At 45.1% G+C, this 16428-nt stretch overlaps 1 protein-coding gene across 6 annotated transcripts in view; it reads right to left on the bottom strand.

Moving 5' to 3' along the window:
• Positions 1 to 953: 953 nt before the first annotated feature.
• TMEM31 (transmembrane protein 31) overlaps positions 954 to 16428 on the bottom strand; it is a 26827-nt gene continuing 11352 nt past the window's right edge. For 2 of the 6 annotated variants that reach the window (XR_010154643.1, XR_010154644.1), the window contains exons 2-4: positions 12802 to 12954; positions 2614 to 2738; positions 1268 to 1395 (exon numbers count right to left, since the gene is read on the bottom strand). Coding sequence is in view for 2 of the 6 variants with exons in the window: in XM_054676933.2 (XP_054532908.1) it covers positions 988 to 1392; positions 2614 to 2738; positions 4270 to 4421; positions 5338 to 5419 (764 nt within the window). In the remaining 4 variants the exon portion in view is untranslated. Of the gene's footprint in view, positions 1396 to 2613; positions 2739 to 3195; positions 3360 to 3898; positions 4145 to 4269; positions 4422 to 5337; positions 5420 to 12801; positions 12955 to 16428 lie in introns of those variants that run through there. The other 4 variants (XM_054676933.2, XM_063803902.1, XR_010154645.1 and 1 more) reach the window with 4 other exon arrangements.

The raw sequence follows: 16428 nt of genomic DNA, 5'->3' as shown, positions 1-16428 counted from the left end.
GTGTGTTGAAGGCCAGGCAGGGAGCTGTGTACTGTAGGATGTTTAGCAGCATCCCTGGCCTCTACCCATTAGATGTCTGTAGCCACCTCCTCCCTCAAAATTGTGCCACCAAAAATGTCTCCAAATATTACCCAATGTCCCTGGTGGGGGACAGAGTTGTCCCCAGTTAAGAATCATTGAAGCAGAGGATTTATTTATCCAGTGAAACTTGCTCCTTACCTGGGGTCTGCAGCACCCTCACTTCCCATCATAGCAGCGGCTGATGAAAGAAGTGGCCTGTCCGAAATTCTGTTCTTGCTGGGGTGCGCTATGTGGTAAGCTCAGCAGCTCAAAACTAAGTAGCAGGTAATTTGGTTGAGAAGATGAAAAGGTCTAAACCTGAGCTCTGTCCCCCACTCCTGGCCCCATCCAGCTGCAATGCCTGGAAGAGGCCAGAAAGTGGGAGACAAAAGTACTTAGAGGCTGCCAAGGAAAGCAGTGAGAGGAGAGTACAAGGGACTGGATAGGTGGATGCCAACCACATCTTGCAACTAGCAAAGCATCCTTAAAGGGGTGGGTGGTGTTCCCTCAGTATCCCTGCCCTGTTCTCTCCAGGGTGAGAGATGAGGCCCCAGCTTACTACTGAGCTAAATTTATCAGCAGATCCTTTCCAAAAGAGCAACAAGGAAAACCACAGGACCAAGGGAAGAACAGGGGTGGAGGAGGGAAAGGAAGGAACTCCTAGTTTGTCAGTGAGACCACAGCCTAAGTAAATGGCAATGCCACTGAATTGAAAGCCCAGAACCCTCAGGTCCTAGTGCCACCTTCTCACTGGGTAATCTTGGCTAAGACCATCTGCTCTGGGCCTTAAGTGTCCTCATGTGTCTCACATCGGAATTGTGAACGCTGCCTGACCAATTACCACTGAGGCTGTGAGGACCCTAGGAGATAACAGAGGGAAGACAAATGCAGTGTTCATGCTCATTGCTGTTTATTGAAACAAAAGAATCAGAAGAAGATCAGAATGAAGACAATAATAAAAAGCAGAAGCAGAAGTACAAGAAGAATAAAGAAAGAAAGGGAAAGAATTGTAGGAAGGAAAAACTTGTAGAAGTAGAGGGTGGAGAGTGCGAAGAGGTGGAGTATGATGGGCAGTCCGATCTTTTCCATCTGGGCTTTCAGACAATGGGATATGTCGTGGAAGGCTTCTTTAAACACCAGAAGAAATTCAGGATAAAGCTCAAAAAGAGCAGGCAATCGATAGGGGTTGAAAATCCACTCAGTAGGCCACGGAAGGACTTCAAGAAGGTTGATCGTTCTGTCGCTGGATGTTGTAGGTGTCCTACGTGAAGGCAATCGACATCTGGATGGCTGTGTGTCTGCTCTTTGTGTTCGCTGCCTTGCTGGAGTATGCTGCTGTAAATTTTGTTTCTCGTCAGCATAAAGAATTCATACGACTTCGAAGAAGACAGAGGCGCCAACGCTTGGTGAGTACAACTAGGGAGCGGCCCACTGCCTTTCTCCTTTGGACTCCTTCCTCCCTACTCCACCTCCCCACAAACCAAGACCCACCCCAGGGCTGCAAGGACTAGATAGGCAATCAGAAACCCTGGATTCATACGGGCGCAGTGGCTCATGCCTGTAATCCCAGCACTTTGGGAGGCCGAGGTGGGTGGATCACCTGTGGGCGGGAGTTCGAGACCTGCTTGATCAACATGGAGAAGCCCTGTCTCTACTAAAAATACAAAATTAGCCGGGCATGGTAGCGCATGCCTCTAATCCCAGCTACTTGTCAGGCTGAGGCAGGAGAATCGCTTGAACCCAGGAGGCGGAGTTTGCGGTGAGCCGAGATTGAGCCATTGCACTCCAGCCTGGTCAACAAGAGCAAAACTCCTTCTCATAAAAAAAAAAAAAAAAAAAAAGAAAGAAAGAAACCTGGATTCTAGTACTAAGCTGGTCACTGTTAAGCTAAGTACTTTAATCTCTTTGATTAATTTAATCTCTTTGATTACTTTAATCTCTTTGATTACTTTAATCTCTTTGATTCTGTAAGTCAGTATAGTAGATTGATTAAGGGCATGGGCACACTGCTTGACATAGAATAAGCACTGAAGATATGTTAGCTAGTAGTAGAACCTTACCAAGTTAGCTAATAAGAGATTGCTTTGCCAGGCACGGGGGCTCACGCCTGTAATCCCAGCACTTTGGGAGGCCAAGGCGGGTGGATCACAAGGTTAGGAGTTCGAGACCAGCCTGACCAACATGGTGAAACCCTGTCTCTACTAAAAATACAAAAATTAGCCGGTGTGGTGGTGGGCACCTGTAATCCCAGCTACTCAGGAGGCTGAGGCAGGAGAATCACTTGAACCTGGCAGTGAGCTGAGATCACACCACTGCACTCCAGCCTGGGCAACAGAGTGAGACTCCATCTCAAAAAATAAGTAAATAAATAAATAAATAAAAAGAGATTGCTTTGAGTAGTAATTGCTCCCCCACAACCGGGAGGAAGGTAGCCCAGGTTGTCATACACTAATTGGTGGTTAAGAATTCAACAATCAGGCATTGGTGTCTTTCTAGGGGAGCATTATAAGAGGACCCCCATAACTAAGTTGGAATTGAGAAACCACCACTTGCCTGTTCTGACTGTTGGATTTCTTCTTCTTGATCTTCATTGGGTGCATTAGAGTTGTTGGGCTTGAGTTGTTGTTCTCCCTCACTCTTTTCTGTTAACCTCATTTCTTCTACAGTAAAGTGATCACCTGGGGAAATATAAAAGAAATCTTGTCGTCATGACAACAGAGGCAGTTTACCCCCAATTGCCCAGACAATAGGTGCTAGGTAAGTTGTCATGACAACAGAGGTGCCTGGGCCAGCCTCACAGAAGCAAGTGTCCAATTATGAGCAAAGCTGAAAGGCTTAGCTGAGCTACATACTGGTTGCTTAACCATTAGAGACACAGAGTTCTGGTCTGTCTTCAGCTCTGACTCCATGTTTTCTGTCTAATCTGGAGGCTCTAAAGCCAGAGAGGCAAGAGCATAATGACCTCTGGTGGATGGGAAACAATGCTGTGAACCCACTCTTAAAATCCTGACTCTAGCTTGTCTGGGCCACACTAGCACAAGGAATGTTCTCTCCTCTTAACACACCACCTCCCACCTCAGCTGCTCCAGGGGCACCCCTACCATATGTCCGCACTAAAAATATCTCACAAACTACCTCCTTGGTTTCATGTCCCTTGCTAAGGTCCCTTTCTGCTGAGGGCAGGGCTCCTGTCTCATCTAGTGGTTTGAATTTATCAGTCCCTACCCTTTAGTCCTTTAGTTGGTCCCTGGGCAGTACGCCCTCTAGTGGACTAATCCACAACTACATGTCCTCGAGTAGGACTCATTCTTCAAGAAACCTAAAAGCATTTCCTAACCCATACCAAGGGTTAGAAAAATATGTGTATACACCTAGCAGAAGGGCAAGAAAAAAGGACACTCCATTTTCTTTTTTCTTTTTTTTTTTTTTTTGAGACGGAGTCTCGCTCTGTCGCCCAGGCTGTAGTGCAGTGGCGTGATCTGGGCTCACTGCAAGCTCCGCCTCCCGGGTTCACGCCATTCTCCTGCCTCAGCCTCCTGAGTAGCTGGGACTACAGGCGCCCGCCACCACGCCCGGCTAATTTTCTGTATTTTTAGTAGAGACAGGGTTTCACCGTGTTAGCCAGGATGGTCTCGATATCCTGACCTCGTGATCCGCCCGCCTCGGCCTCGCAAAGTGCTGAGATTACAGGCGTGAGCCACCGCGCCCGGCCAGGACACTCCATTTTCTAAGCTAACTGTCCCCACCCCCTCTTTAGCTGTGTCGAACAAAACTGCCTGCAGGTACCAAAATCTTATCTTTATAGGAGTTTTGATCTTGGTGCCTTCTCAATGCCTACCTTGGAAAAAAAAAGCAGACTGCCAACCAATCCAGAGTCCTTTCACCAGCTAAGTTGCCTGTATGGATGTCCCAGCAACAAAAAGGCTGCCATTGTTACTGTAGAGCTATTACAGGTTGACTCTAGTCCCACCTCCTTTCCTGAACTCCTGCAACCGGCAACTGCCTGCAGCCTGTCCCCTCCTGCTCATATATATAGGCTGATCCTGAGCTCATAATGGAGTCTGTCATGACCAGTGCTCAATTATTACAAAGTTACAACAGCAGCCTGGGCCTTGCTTAGGACTCTGGGGCCTGCCTAAAAGTGGGCTGAGGCTTTTTTTTAACGTGAATTATTATTATTATTAACGTGAATAAAACTGAAAATCAAACCCGTGCCATTCGTCATGTCCTTTTTTGAGTCTTCTAAAGTCACTGTTATCCCAGGACCTGTAGCAGGTATTTTGGAGGCACCAAGCAGGCTGAAAAAATTGTTGGAGAGTTCATCCATTTCTAGAACCTCTGTCCGGGCCCTACTGCTCCAGCTAGGGAAAAAGAATTCTTCAGTCTGAGAGGGCAGGGAGAAAATCCATGTGATCTCCAGGGAACCCTTAGCCAAGAGTCAGTTAGGAGTGTTCTAGGAACCAGCCAGCCATTCACATCTTTTCTTCTCAACTCTCTCCTCAACCAACAACTCCATAGCATGGTGGCCCCCTTTCATGTCACTGCCTAAAGTGGTTTACTTTTTACCCATGCAATCCTACACTGTCTTCCCGGCTAGTCCATAAGCTTCCCCAGGAAAGGGAAGCTCTTTTTCATCTCCTCAGCAGGCCTTAGCACCAGGCTCTGGCCACAGCAGTCATGTAACCCAGCTCACCAACTTTTACAGGCTGATTGGAGAGGACTGTCTTTCAAACTGGACAGAGCAAAAGCTTTGCCATGATCAATAGAATAACTTGATAACTGGAAGAAATTTCAAAATACTGCCCAGTCCTCTCAAGGGCTTGGTCCCAGAACCCTGCCCACCTCTCTTCATCCTCCAGCACCCTCTTCATTCCCCATTCTCTAATCCCTTTTTTTCTAGCCCCTCTCACTTCAATACAAATCACTCTTTCCCATCTCCACACTTTACCTCCTACACTGTGCATTCCCTCCTTAGCGTGGTTTTGAGATATCTTCCCTCTCTAGCTTCTCAGTCCTTCTCCCCTATAGATAGCCAGGGGAAAAAAAGTTCTATTTTAATAGGCATGTAAGCCACAAAGTGGTATTTAAGGCTCCAATGTTCCTTTCCAGCACACACACACACACACCCCACACACAAACACCCCTCAGAATTTGGCCTAAATAGAGAATACCCAAATGCAGGATGCCCCACCCCTGGATTTCAAGCCACTCATCTTTGCTCCTCCAGGTACAACAGATGCAGTATGTTAAAGTCACAAAAAGCCAAGACCAGCTTACTCTGTTGGCCATATTTTCTCTCCTGTGTGAAATGGCTTTTTCCAGCCTGGGAAATGTGTCCAAATAACTCCCTTTAGATTTACTATGATTGGAGAAAAGGGAAAATAATTAGATCTATAGAAACAGAAATAGCAGTTGGATCCAACTTTCCCCCTCAGAGCTTTTTTGCCAACATCCTTTGCTTACATCCTCTAGCCAGGGTAGGGCTCAGGGGATCAGGGTGAGTACTGGGCAACAGGGTCATCTGAGGGACCCTGAACTGGAAATCAAGGGAGAAAACCATTTTACTTACTCCCCTCATTTTAAAATTATTGCAAAATATTTTGTTTGCCTCTGGTTCTTCACCTCAAAAATGGGTCCAGCACAACCTCCTTTGTCAGAATAGTGTAAAAATGAATTACAGAGTACATGTGAGGTGAACCAAGGCCTGTCTTTATGATGACAGGTCAGTTTCTAGTCATGTCATTATCAAGGGTTACTAGGACCTACAACACCAACATCTCATACACAAAGTCACTTTTCTTTTTTTTTTTCTTTTTCTTTTTTTTTTTTTTGAGATGGAGTCTCGCTCTGTCACCCAGGCTAGAGTGCAATAGCGCAATCTCTGCTCACTGCAACCTCCACCTCGCGGGTTCAAGCGATTCTCCTGCCTCAGCCTACTGAGTAGCTGGGATTACAGGTGCCCGCCACCATGCCTGGCTAATTTTTGTATTTTTAGTAGAGAAGAGGTTTCACCATATTAGTCAGGCTGGTCTCGAACTCCTGACTTCGTGATCCGCCAGCTTCAGCCTCTCAAAGTGTTGGGATTACAGGTGTGAGCCACCGTGTCTGGCAAAGCCACTTTTCAGTGTGTTGCCATAGCTGCAGAGGTCCCACGATAAAGACCCTGTGGTGTCCCTCTAACTGAGAGAGACAGAGTGTTTAAAATCTACTTTATCCACATTTTGTATATATCTATGTCATACCTATACAATATACACATATTTTTTTCTTATAACTTATAATAAATACCTCAGGTAGCCACAGGATGACCAACTCTTCCTGATTTGCCTTGCACTTCCCCAGTTTCAGCCCTGAAAGACCCAAGTCTTAGGAACACCTTCCGTTCTGGACAAACCGAGATGACAGTTTGCATCGTCCTCCAAGAGGCCATTGCACTTCAGGTGATTTCTTAGATACCTGAAACTTTGACTCTAAAACCATGAATACTTTAAGAAATTACCACCATCTTTGAAGGAAGCATTTCTCAACCCTGTCCTTTAGAAGTAAATAAAATTAGGCTTGTTAGGGTTGCATATAAAATAAGACTAAATAGGCTGTGAATGGGGGCCTGAGGGCCTCATATAAGTAAAGCTCTCTCTATTGACACTCAGAGGTTTTGGTTCTCTCTCTCTCTCTCTCTCTCGCTCTCTTTCTCTCTCAACTTTATCTTTCTGTCCCTACTTCCTGGCTCCTAGCTGCGTTTAGCTACTAAAGGTTGTCAGCTAACTATTGGAAAATGGACTTTTGGCAGTCTGCCGCGTTACTTAGTGCTTATATAAAATTTACCCCTCACTGGGCATGTGTTTATCCTAATTTGGATAACTCATTGGGTTATTTAAAACTTTTGGAATTTTCAGTTTTAAGTTGAGATAAATTTTAAAAGATACGATTCAAAAGGGGAATGAATTCTGAAGCTTTTGAAAGTCATTAAAGTCAAGTTTACTAAGACTGAATATCTCAACTTCACTATCTAATAGTTTTGTTGTTTTGTTTATTACCAGTCAGAGATAACTTGACATTGAGATGTCCTCTCACAGTGGCCGGCACTTCACTGGATTTTAGATAGCTCTAAATGATGTTTTGCATTTTACATGGGTAGCTTAGAGCCTATCTGCCATGGAATCATGACATACACTATATAAAGCACGTAGAGCTGCTTAGCATACATCTATCTCATGAGTAGTGTTGTGACCATAAAAAGCATGCAATGGGCCTGTGTACCCAAGGCACCTTGTCTGCATAACATTCCCTATGAGATATTGATGGGTGGTCTGTTCTCTATCCCTCTGCCTTTGAGCTTTGACCTCAAATTCTGCCTTTTCTTCCTTGTAATTCCAGGAGGAAGATATCATCCAAGAAAGTCGTTTCTATTTCCGTGGCTATGGCTTGGGCCACTGCCTGCAGGCAAGAGATGGAGGTCCAATGGAAGGTTCTGGCATTTATAGTCCCCAACCTCCAGCCCCTCTTCTAAGGGAAGGAGAAACCACGCGGAAACTCTACATGGACCGAGCCAAGAGAATTGACACCATCTCCCGGGCTGTCTTCCCTTTCACTTTCCTCATCTTCAATATCTTCTACTGGGTTGTCTATAAAGTGCTACGGTCAGAAGATATCCACCAGGCTCTGTGAATAGGGTGGGAGCTATAGAGTCCTGCTGCTGGCCTCCTGCTTCCTCCTGGGTGGGCTTTCTCCCTCAGTTAGACTCCATTAGGGGTTTGGACAGTTCCTTCCTGATCTCCCACTCAGAACTTCAACTACCAGTCCCAAAGCTATGTGGGCCTATATTGCATGGTGCCAATGGTGGCTGTACTTATAAAGATGGCTTATCTACCCTAGTCCATATTTTCTCCATACTTTCCCATTTCTCATGAGACTAAGGTTTGGCCACATTCCTGGGGCCAGGATGACCTTCTGCCCTTGCTGGAGCCTCCCTGTTTTCCAATACTCCAGTGGAGAGTATTCAGAACACTGCTGCTAGATTCTGGCATTTGTCATCTTAATCTGCACCACTTCTCCCCCTGCCACCTCCCACCCAGAGCCTGGCCATTACTCTGTCCTCTGTCCCTCCTGCTGCAGATTCAAATGGTGAGTTTCTCCTATCCACAAGTGCTGCCCTGTGGGGCCTAGTCAGGTTTCCTTGAAGTGAGAGGAAGGCAAAGCTGCAAGTTCCCCACCTCTCGAGAGGGTTGGAACAGTCATAGGCTGCACTGGGCTAGCGACTATATGGCCCAACAGAGAGGTGTTCAAGTCTCTTGGGAAGCCCCACACTTTGTCTTCATCCCTTTTCCTATTGCGCTTGTCTGCTGTTTCCTGTTCACTGAGATACTCCTCTTGTCTGTCTCTTAGTTTTGAGGAGAGCGTTCTGAGCTGACCAGGGTAGCTGGTTCAGAAATTACTGTCAGAATTGGGGCAGAGACTTTGGGTTCTCAAAAAGACTAACCTTCCAGATCCACCTGAACATTCTGGTCTCAGAAATATTTGTTCCGTTCCCTAATTAACTAGCATGGTGGCAGGATCTGTTGGACAGCTGGGGAGTGTAAAAAGAGAAAAATACTTGTTCTTTAAGAAACTTACTTTATGATGCTAGAAAACTTTTGAGAAAAGTGAGATCCAAGGTAGTGGAACCCAGGAGGAGTAGAATAGAGAAACTATTCTCAGAGTGTCTTTTGTTGGCTGGGCTTTCATTTGTTTCTTCTTTCTCACCAAAGTCTATTTTCCAGGGCCCTTCATTTCCAACCTGGTCTTTCACCTCCTTTTGGTATGCAAATAAAGGTGCCGCTGCAACCTTGTTAAGGATAGAATGGGCTTCAGGTTTGCTGGGGAGGAACTAGGCATGTAGAAGACCCCTATACTAGATCAACATTGATTTGACCAACATCAGGGTAGCAGTTGTAGAAGTTAAAGAGCCATAATTCAGAGTTGTTTCTTCACCCTTCTTGCTCCATAAGGGGAAGCAGTGAGTAGGTGTAGCAGTCAGTTGAAGCTACCAGAAATGTCAGAATAGAGAGAGTTGGTGTGGAAGAGCCCACTTCAGGCCTGACATACCACTGGGACATGGGGAAGCATGTGCCTGGCACACTGAGACCTTTGAAGTGACCAACTGTGAGTAACTGAAACAGGAGAGATTAAAGTGTGGGACTGACACTGGAAGAAAGAAGTGATCAAATGATCTCTTAGACATCTTGTCCTTTTCTCTGGACCTAGAATAATTAAGCACATAAGTCCAGTCTCTCTCTCTGCTTCTCTCTTTCTCTCTCCTTTTCTCTCTCTCTTCCTCCTTCCCTCCCTCCCTCCCTCCATATGGTGATCCAAATTGAAAGTCAATAAATCCAATGGCCAAAGCTAATCCTATAATCAAACCAAGAGCTTGATTTGTCTTTATCCCTTTTCCTATTGCGCTTGTCTGCTCTTTCCTGTTCACTGAGATACTCCTCTTGTCTGTCTCTTAGTTTTGAGGAGAGCATTCTGAGCTGACCAGGGTAGCTGGTCCAGAAATTATTTTTATTGGCAATATTATAACTCTGGTGCCAAGCAGATTTAAAACAAAATAACTGGCATAAGGGAGCAGATTGAATTGAGAAGGGCAGAAAACCCCTGTTTTCCTATTTCTGCCCAGGTAGTGCCAATCAATGAGAGGCCACAAGCAATACTCCTTTGAAAGGAGCAGAGAGCATCTCTTTGATACTCTCCATGGAGGGGCTGGGGTGTCAGGCTGCTGCAGCCCGAAGGCGGGGGTAGCGGGGAGGGTGGACTATGGAGATGAGCTTATTGCACAGAGCTCTACTTGTTATAGATCTTGTCCAGATGGGCCAACTGCACAAATCTGCCCTGTTGGAAGTCTCAAGAACAATGCCCTGGAGACAGCTACAGCACTGAGCAATAGAGCCTGCCCAACTGGGACTCAGATCAGGGCATCAGCTGGTGCTGGGAGCCAAAGAAGCCAAAGTACCAACCAACATAATAGCCCACAGGAGCACACAAAGCCACTCAGAGGCAATGCCAGGTGGAAGGTGCTATTCCTCCCCATTGGAGCCCCCAAGCAGGGAAGGGAGATGCATGGTGTCAGAATCAGGTGCAGATGACTTTCATTTTCCTCACCCTTCCCACATATGTACAGGGGCTGGGAAATACTGGGTCTCACTGGGAGCATCTGTCACCTAGCAATCTCTCAATCATACAATAAAAATTGAACCCTTCTTACCACAGTGAATTGGCAGGAGGTCACAGGAGGCTCACTTGGAGGTTGCTTCCATTTATCATCATTCTTATAGTACTTACCCCTCCAGAGACCACACTACCTTCTGCCTAGATCACATCTGAAGTGATGTTGAGATTTAGAACAGCATTTTTTAAAGAGGAAAAACTTCCTACATAAATAAAGTGTTTTGGGTGTTTTCATTAATTCATTTTTAATATTTAATGCCAGCTAAATATTTTATACATATATTTTTCCAGGGAAAGCGCTTTATTTATTCAGTTGTTGTTAAGGCTATCAGTCCCTCCATCTTCCCTTTGGTTTGCTCTGCTCTCTGGAAAACCAGTGGTCTGTCATCTTTTATTACCTCATTCTACAAGCACAGCCTCTTGTTCTCCCAGAATTCACAGGCAAAGCAAAAAGAGCTTTCTACATGGAAGAAAGGTAGTGAAGAAAATTTATTCCTTTAGCTTTCTCCCATAAGCATTTTTCCCTACCTGTCACCAAAGAATGGGCATGCTTCTAGTTGAAAGGTTATTTGACTCTTGAAGTTATTTTCTCTTTTCACTGGGCCATGCAACTATCTCAACTTTGTCCAGAACATATCACCTCCTGGGAATCTTCCCGTGTGTTCCCACTTGCCTCTCTGCACTCTCAATGGAATATTATTATGTTATCTTTTCTTGCTATCAAAATCTTAAATTTGATTTCACTATGTTAGGATTAATGGTCTTCCTAGGCTGTGCTGCTAATGAAAGACAAAATCAACCAAGCATGGGAACCACCAGGGAATTAGGAAGCCAGGTAGCATTATCATCTGCTCAGTGGAGGAAATGTAGAATAAGCTCTTTGACGGCAAGGACTGTGTCTTATGCACCTTTTTTTTTTTTTTGTAGAGACAGGGTCTCACTCTGTTGCCCAGGCCGGTCTTGAACTCCTGAGCTCAAGGGATCCTTCCCCCTTGGCCTTCCAAAGTGCTGGGATTACATGGGTGAGCCACCATGCCTGACAATTATACAACTTTTTAGCTCACATAGCTCCTGGTTCCTAGCAACACTCAGTAGGTACATGTAGAATGATAGTGTGACTTCCCATTCGGTTTACTGTATACTACATTCATTCTCTTTCTGTGAACTTATTGGTCACAGAAAAAATAGACCAAAAAGAGACTTTATAAAACCAGATAGAGTTCACACACACACACATGCATGCATACATACCACACACACAAACTGCTCTTTGGGTGTAACAGAACCAAAGCTAAGAAGACAGCAGAACCTTGTAAATTGTATCCCTGAATTAAGAATGACAATGTTCTCAAGCGTACAACTTCCTAAACACACTGCACATGCTCACTTCCCGAGGGTAAGGAGGGCACTGTGCATGCAGGCAGCCCACCCTAAGGGAAGAATCATGGGAAAGGGGCGCAAGACACCGGAGGTGGGCCAGCCTATAAAGTCCTAGGATCATGGTTAAACGGGGCACTTGTTCTTCAAGTCGCCCACTTGGATCTCTTCAAAGTGCACTTTCCTTTATTTCCTGCTTTAAAGCTTTTTAATAAACTTCCACTCCTGCTCTGAAAAAAAAATGATAATGTTCTGATTAAACATTAGTAATATTCCAAATCTGAAGACTAGTATCAAGCTATATTTCAAAAACCAATCACCCGATAAAAGCCCTGGCAGTGACTAGTGAGTACAGTAGCAGGGATTTTGGCCTCTGCATGCTCCACACATTGCTCTCACTGGAAAGCCAGTCATCTCTGAGGGGATAGCAATTAAGCTGGTCTTCTCAGCTCACACTCTTCGCTACATGATGAGACTTCACAACTAGGATAATGCGTACAGTCTATGAACTTGGGCTGGTGGTATCAGAACAGCTTGTTAGGAAATCCTAGAAGGGCATCTGAGCCAGGGGCTTTCTCCCTCACAAAGCATTCTCTTCATGGAAGGATGATGAAGTAAATCTTATGTCAGGGAGCCACCTGAAGAAGTCACATGAGAACTCAGCTATTGTCACTCTGCCTGTGTAGCTCTGTTTTTCTCAGTCTCTGCTTTCACCATGAGGCTTTCTACAAATATCCTGGTTGCACTATACCGTATGGGGCATTACCAAGGAAGTACATGCTCTCACTATCAATTTTATGGAATAGGGAAAATTCTTACCATCATCTAAATTCAAGGAACATTTAGCCTTACAGAGCTGGATCGAGAAAAATGCACACATATTCTCTATTTTAATAGCTTCTATTCATGACAGTGTAGTGATTACTGGTGGCTTTGGTACCAGACAGAGCCTGGGTTTGAATTACAATTCCAGCACTTACTAGATATGGGTTCTTGGACAAATGACTTCACCTCCCTCAGTCTCAGTTTCCTCCTCTAAAGGGACATTTGAAGGCTCTGAAATATCCAGCATGAAGTAACTATGTGGCCTTGAGTAAATCATCAAATTTTTCTGTGCTTCAGCTTTTGCATCTGTTAAATGAAAGCAATAACAATACCTACCTCATAGGGTTGTTGTGGGAATTAAATGAGATAATGCAGTCTGGGCACAGTGGCTCACGGCTGTAGTCCCAGCACTTTGAGAGACTGATGCAGGAGAATTGCTTGAGGCTAGGAGTTCAATACCAGCCTGGGGAACATAGAGAGATCCTGTCTCTACAAAAAAAATGTAAAAATTAGCTGGGCATGGTGGTGCACATCTGTAGTCCTAGCTACTTGGGAGGCTGAGGTGGGAGGATTGCTTGAGCCCAGGAGTTTGAGGTTACAGTGAGCTGTGATTGCACCACTGTACTCTAGCCTGAGTGACAGAGCAAGACCCTGACTCAAAAAAAAAAAAAAAAAAAAAAGAGAGAAAGCAAGAGATAATGCAGGTAAAGTGCTTTTTTGTTTGTTTGTTTTGTTTTGTTTTGTTTTTTTGAGAAGGAGTCTCGCTCTGTCGCCCAGGCTGGAGTGCAGTGGCGCGATCTCGGATCACTACAAGCTCCGCCTCCAGGGTTCGCGCCATTCTCCTGCCTCAGCCTCCTGAGTAGCTGGGACTACAGGCACCTGCCACCACGCCCAGCTATTTTTTTTGTATTTTTAGTAAAGACGGGCTTTCACCGTGTTAGCCAGGATGGTCTCAATCTCCTGACCTCGTGATCCGCCTCCTCGGCCTCCCAAAGTGCTGGGATTACAGGCGTGAGCCACCGCGCCCGGCTGGTAAAGTGCTTAAGTCAGTGCTTGGCAAATAGTAAGTGCTCAATTAAAATTAGCTTTTACATGACCAGACTACATCATCATAATCTCTCTTCAAATTCCATGCTGTGAGTCTCACTTGCTAAGCCCACGCTCACAAAAAGGGTCAAGCTAAAATCACTTCTCTTTATATTTTGTTTCTCAACTGACACTAGGTTCTTCCTGCTGGCATAAAACGTGTTTAAAAACTATACAACCATGGAAAATGGCTTAATCTCTCTTAGCCTCAGCTTTTTCAGGTGCGGAGAAGAAGAGGAAGAAGGAAAAGGAGGAGGGAGAGGGGGAGGAGAAAAAGAAAAAGAGGAAGAAGTGAGTCTTCCATCTAAAAGAAAAAATAAGGAGACAAACTACTCTCCATTGGACCTTGAATTTCTCTCCATTGACCTAATTGACCTATTGCCCTCTTTTTATTCACCACCAAGTTTCTTTTTTCTTTGTTTTTTTTTGTTTGTTTGTTTGTTTTTTTTGAGATGGAGTCTCTCTGTTGCCCAGGCTGGAATGCAGTGGCGTGATCTCAGCTCACTGCAGCCTGTGCCTCCCAGGTTCAAGAGATTCTCCTGCCTCAGCCTCCCAAGTAGCTGGGACTACAGGTGTGTGCCACCATGCCCAGCTAATTTTTGTATTTTTAGTAGAAATGGGGTTTTGCCATGTTGATCAGGCTGGTCTTGAACTCCTGACCTCAAGTGATCTACCTGCCTCTGCCTCCCAAAGTGCTGGGATTACAAGTGTGAGCCACCACACCCGGCCCAAGTTTCTTAAAAGAAATGTTCTTACTAGCCATTTCCACATTGTCACTTCTACCATTTACTTCTTAACACACTGTAATCTATCTTCCGCCTTCTTCCCCCTACCCACCCCTCAAATGCTTTTCCCATATTCCTCATACTACCTTCTTTTTTTTTTTTTGAGACGGAGTCTTGCTCTGTTGCCCAGGCTGGAGTGCAGTGGCACGGTCTCGGCTCACTGCAAGCTCCACCTCCTGGGTTCACGCCATTCTCCTGCCTCAGCCTCCTGAGTAGCTGGGACTACAGGCGCCCACCACCACACCTGGCTAATGTTTTGTATTTTTTAGTAGAGACGGGTTTCACCGTATTAGCCAGGATGATCTCGATCTCCTGACCTTGTGATCCATCTGCCTTGGCCTCCCAAAGTACTGGGATTACAAGCGTGAGCCACCGTGCCCGGCCTCCTCATACTACCTTCTTAATCTCCATGTCAAGTCAACACTTTTCTGCCCTAACCTTCCATGATTTCTCTGTAACATTTGTCAGAGTTGTCACACCTTCTTTGAGATTCTCTTCTCCCATGGACTTCATTCTCTAATTTCTTCTCTTGACCCTCTGCCGTACCTTCTTATGTGTTCTTATTCTCCAGGATTTAATCTCCTGATTTCACTTCTCCTCACCACACGCCTACTGCTTGGCTGTTCTTGACTGTTTCCATGGTTGTGATAACCTATGTGCTGATGATTCTTACATTTCTGACTTCATCCCATGGGTACCTCAAGAGCCAAAAAATGGCCGGGCGTGGTGGCTCACGCCTGTAATCCCAGCACTTTGGGAGGCCGAGGTAGGCGGATCACCTGAGGTCAGGAGTTCTAGACCAGCCCGGCCAACATGGTAAAACCCCGTCTCTACTTAAAATACAAAAATTAGCCAGGCGTGGTGGCAGGCGCCTGTAACAGCTACTCAGGGGGCTGAGGCAGGAGAATCACTTGAACCCAGGAGGCGGAGGTTGCAGTGAGCGGAGATCGCTCCATCATACTCCAGCCTGGGGAACAAGATCGCAACTTCATCTCAAAAAAAAAAAAAAAAAAAAAAGCCAAAAAACTCACAACCTCCTTCAAACTTTCTCTGCCACTCTGTCCTTCAATTTTCCTAATCTTGATGAATCATCTAAGCCAGAAACTTGGGAGTCGTCCTTGAAAACTAGTTCTTCCACAGCCCTCAGATAAAATCAATTACCAAGTCCTGCTGTGTTTACCGTTCAAATATTTCTGAAACTCCTGCCTCCTTCTCTATACTCCCTGACTTCATCTTGGTTCAATCTTTGACTCCAGTGTGGTTTCCTATCCTCCACACTATTGCCAATTTGACCTTTCTAAAACTGTCTATTTATGACACTTCCTTGCTTTGAATCCTTCAACGGCTCCCTATTGCCTCAGGAAAAAGCCCAAGTGGCTTAAGTTGGCCTACCAGAAATTTTCTTCTCTGGCTCCTGCCAGTGACTCCAGCCTCTTCTCTCATCACTCCCCTCACTCCACTAAATGCATCCTTAATTTGGCCGTGCTGATCCACCCACAGATCCCTGAACCCAGCAAGCCGGATCCTGTCTAATGCTCTGTGCCTTTGCACATGCTGTTCCTTAGCCTTTCAACGCCTTCCCTTGACCACCTGAGGTATTCTATTCATCTGTCAAGGCTCTCGCCAGATATCATGTTTTCTGTGAGGCATTCTCAAACTGCTATGACCCTAACATCCAGATAGATTTAGGTTATCTGATAATGCCCTGTACATAGCTCTATATTTGTACTTGTAAGATTAGATACTGTTCTTTTGTCTATTTCCCTCACAGATAAATGAGTTTGAGGTCAGGGATTATAAGGTATTTATCTTTGTATTCCTCATACCAAGCTCATAGCAAGAAATGAATTAGTGTTTACTATATAAGTTTTTAAAAGTCATGAGTACTGTAGTTCAAAAAAATTTTTAACCACCCAATTGCTGTGCTAGTTCTCACTAACTATACTTTCTTTGCAAGGGTCGTGTCATGAAGTACTACACTATCAAGGTAACAAGTATCTTTGTGGTTTTTTTTTCCCCCTTTTCAAAGCTCTTACGTGCCATGTCATCCTCAAAGCAAACTTGAGGTAAGATAACCAGGTATCCATGTAAC

This window comes from Pan troglodytes, chromosome X (assembly GCF_028858775.2).
Source record: "Pan troglodytes isolate AG18354 chromosome X, NHGRI_mPanTro3-v2.0_pri, whole genome shotgun sequence".
In the NCBI taxonomy this organism is placed as follows: domain Eukaryota; kingdom Metazoa; phylum Chordata; class Mammalia; order Primates; family Hominidae; genus Pan; species Pan troglodytes.
The sequence above is the reverse complement of the archived record's forward strand: the minus strand, read 5'-3'. Positions and strand labels throughout refer to the sequence as shown.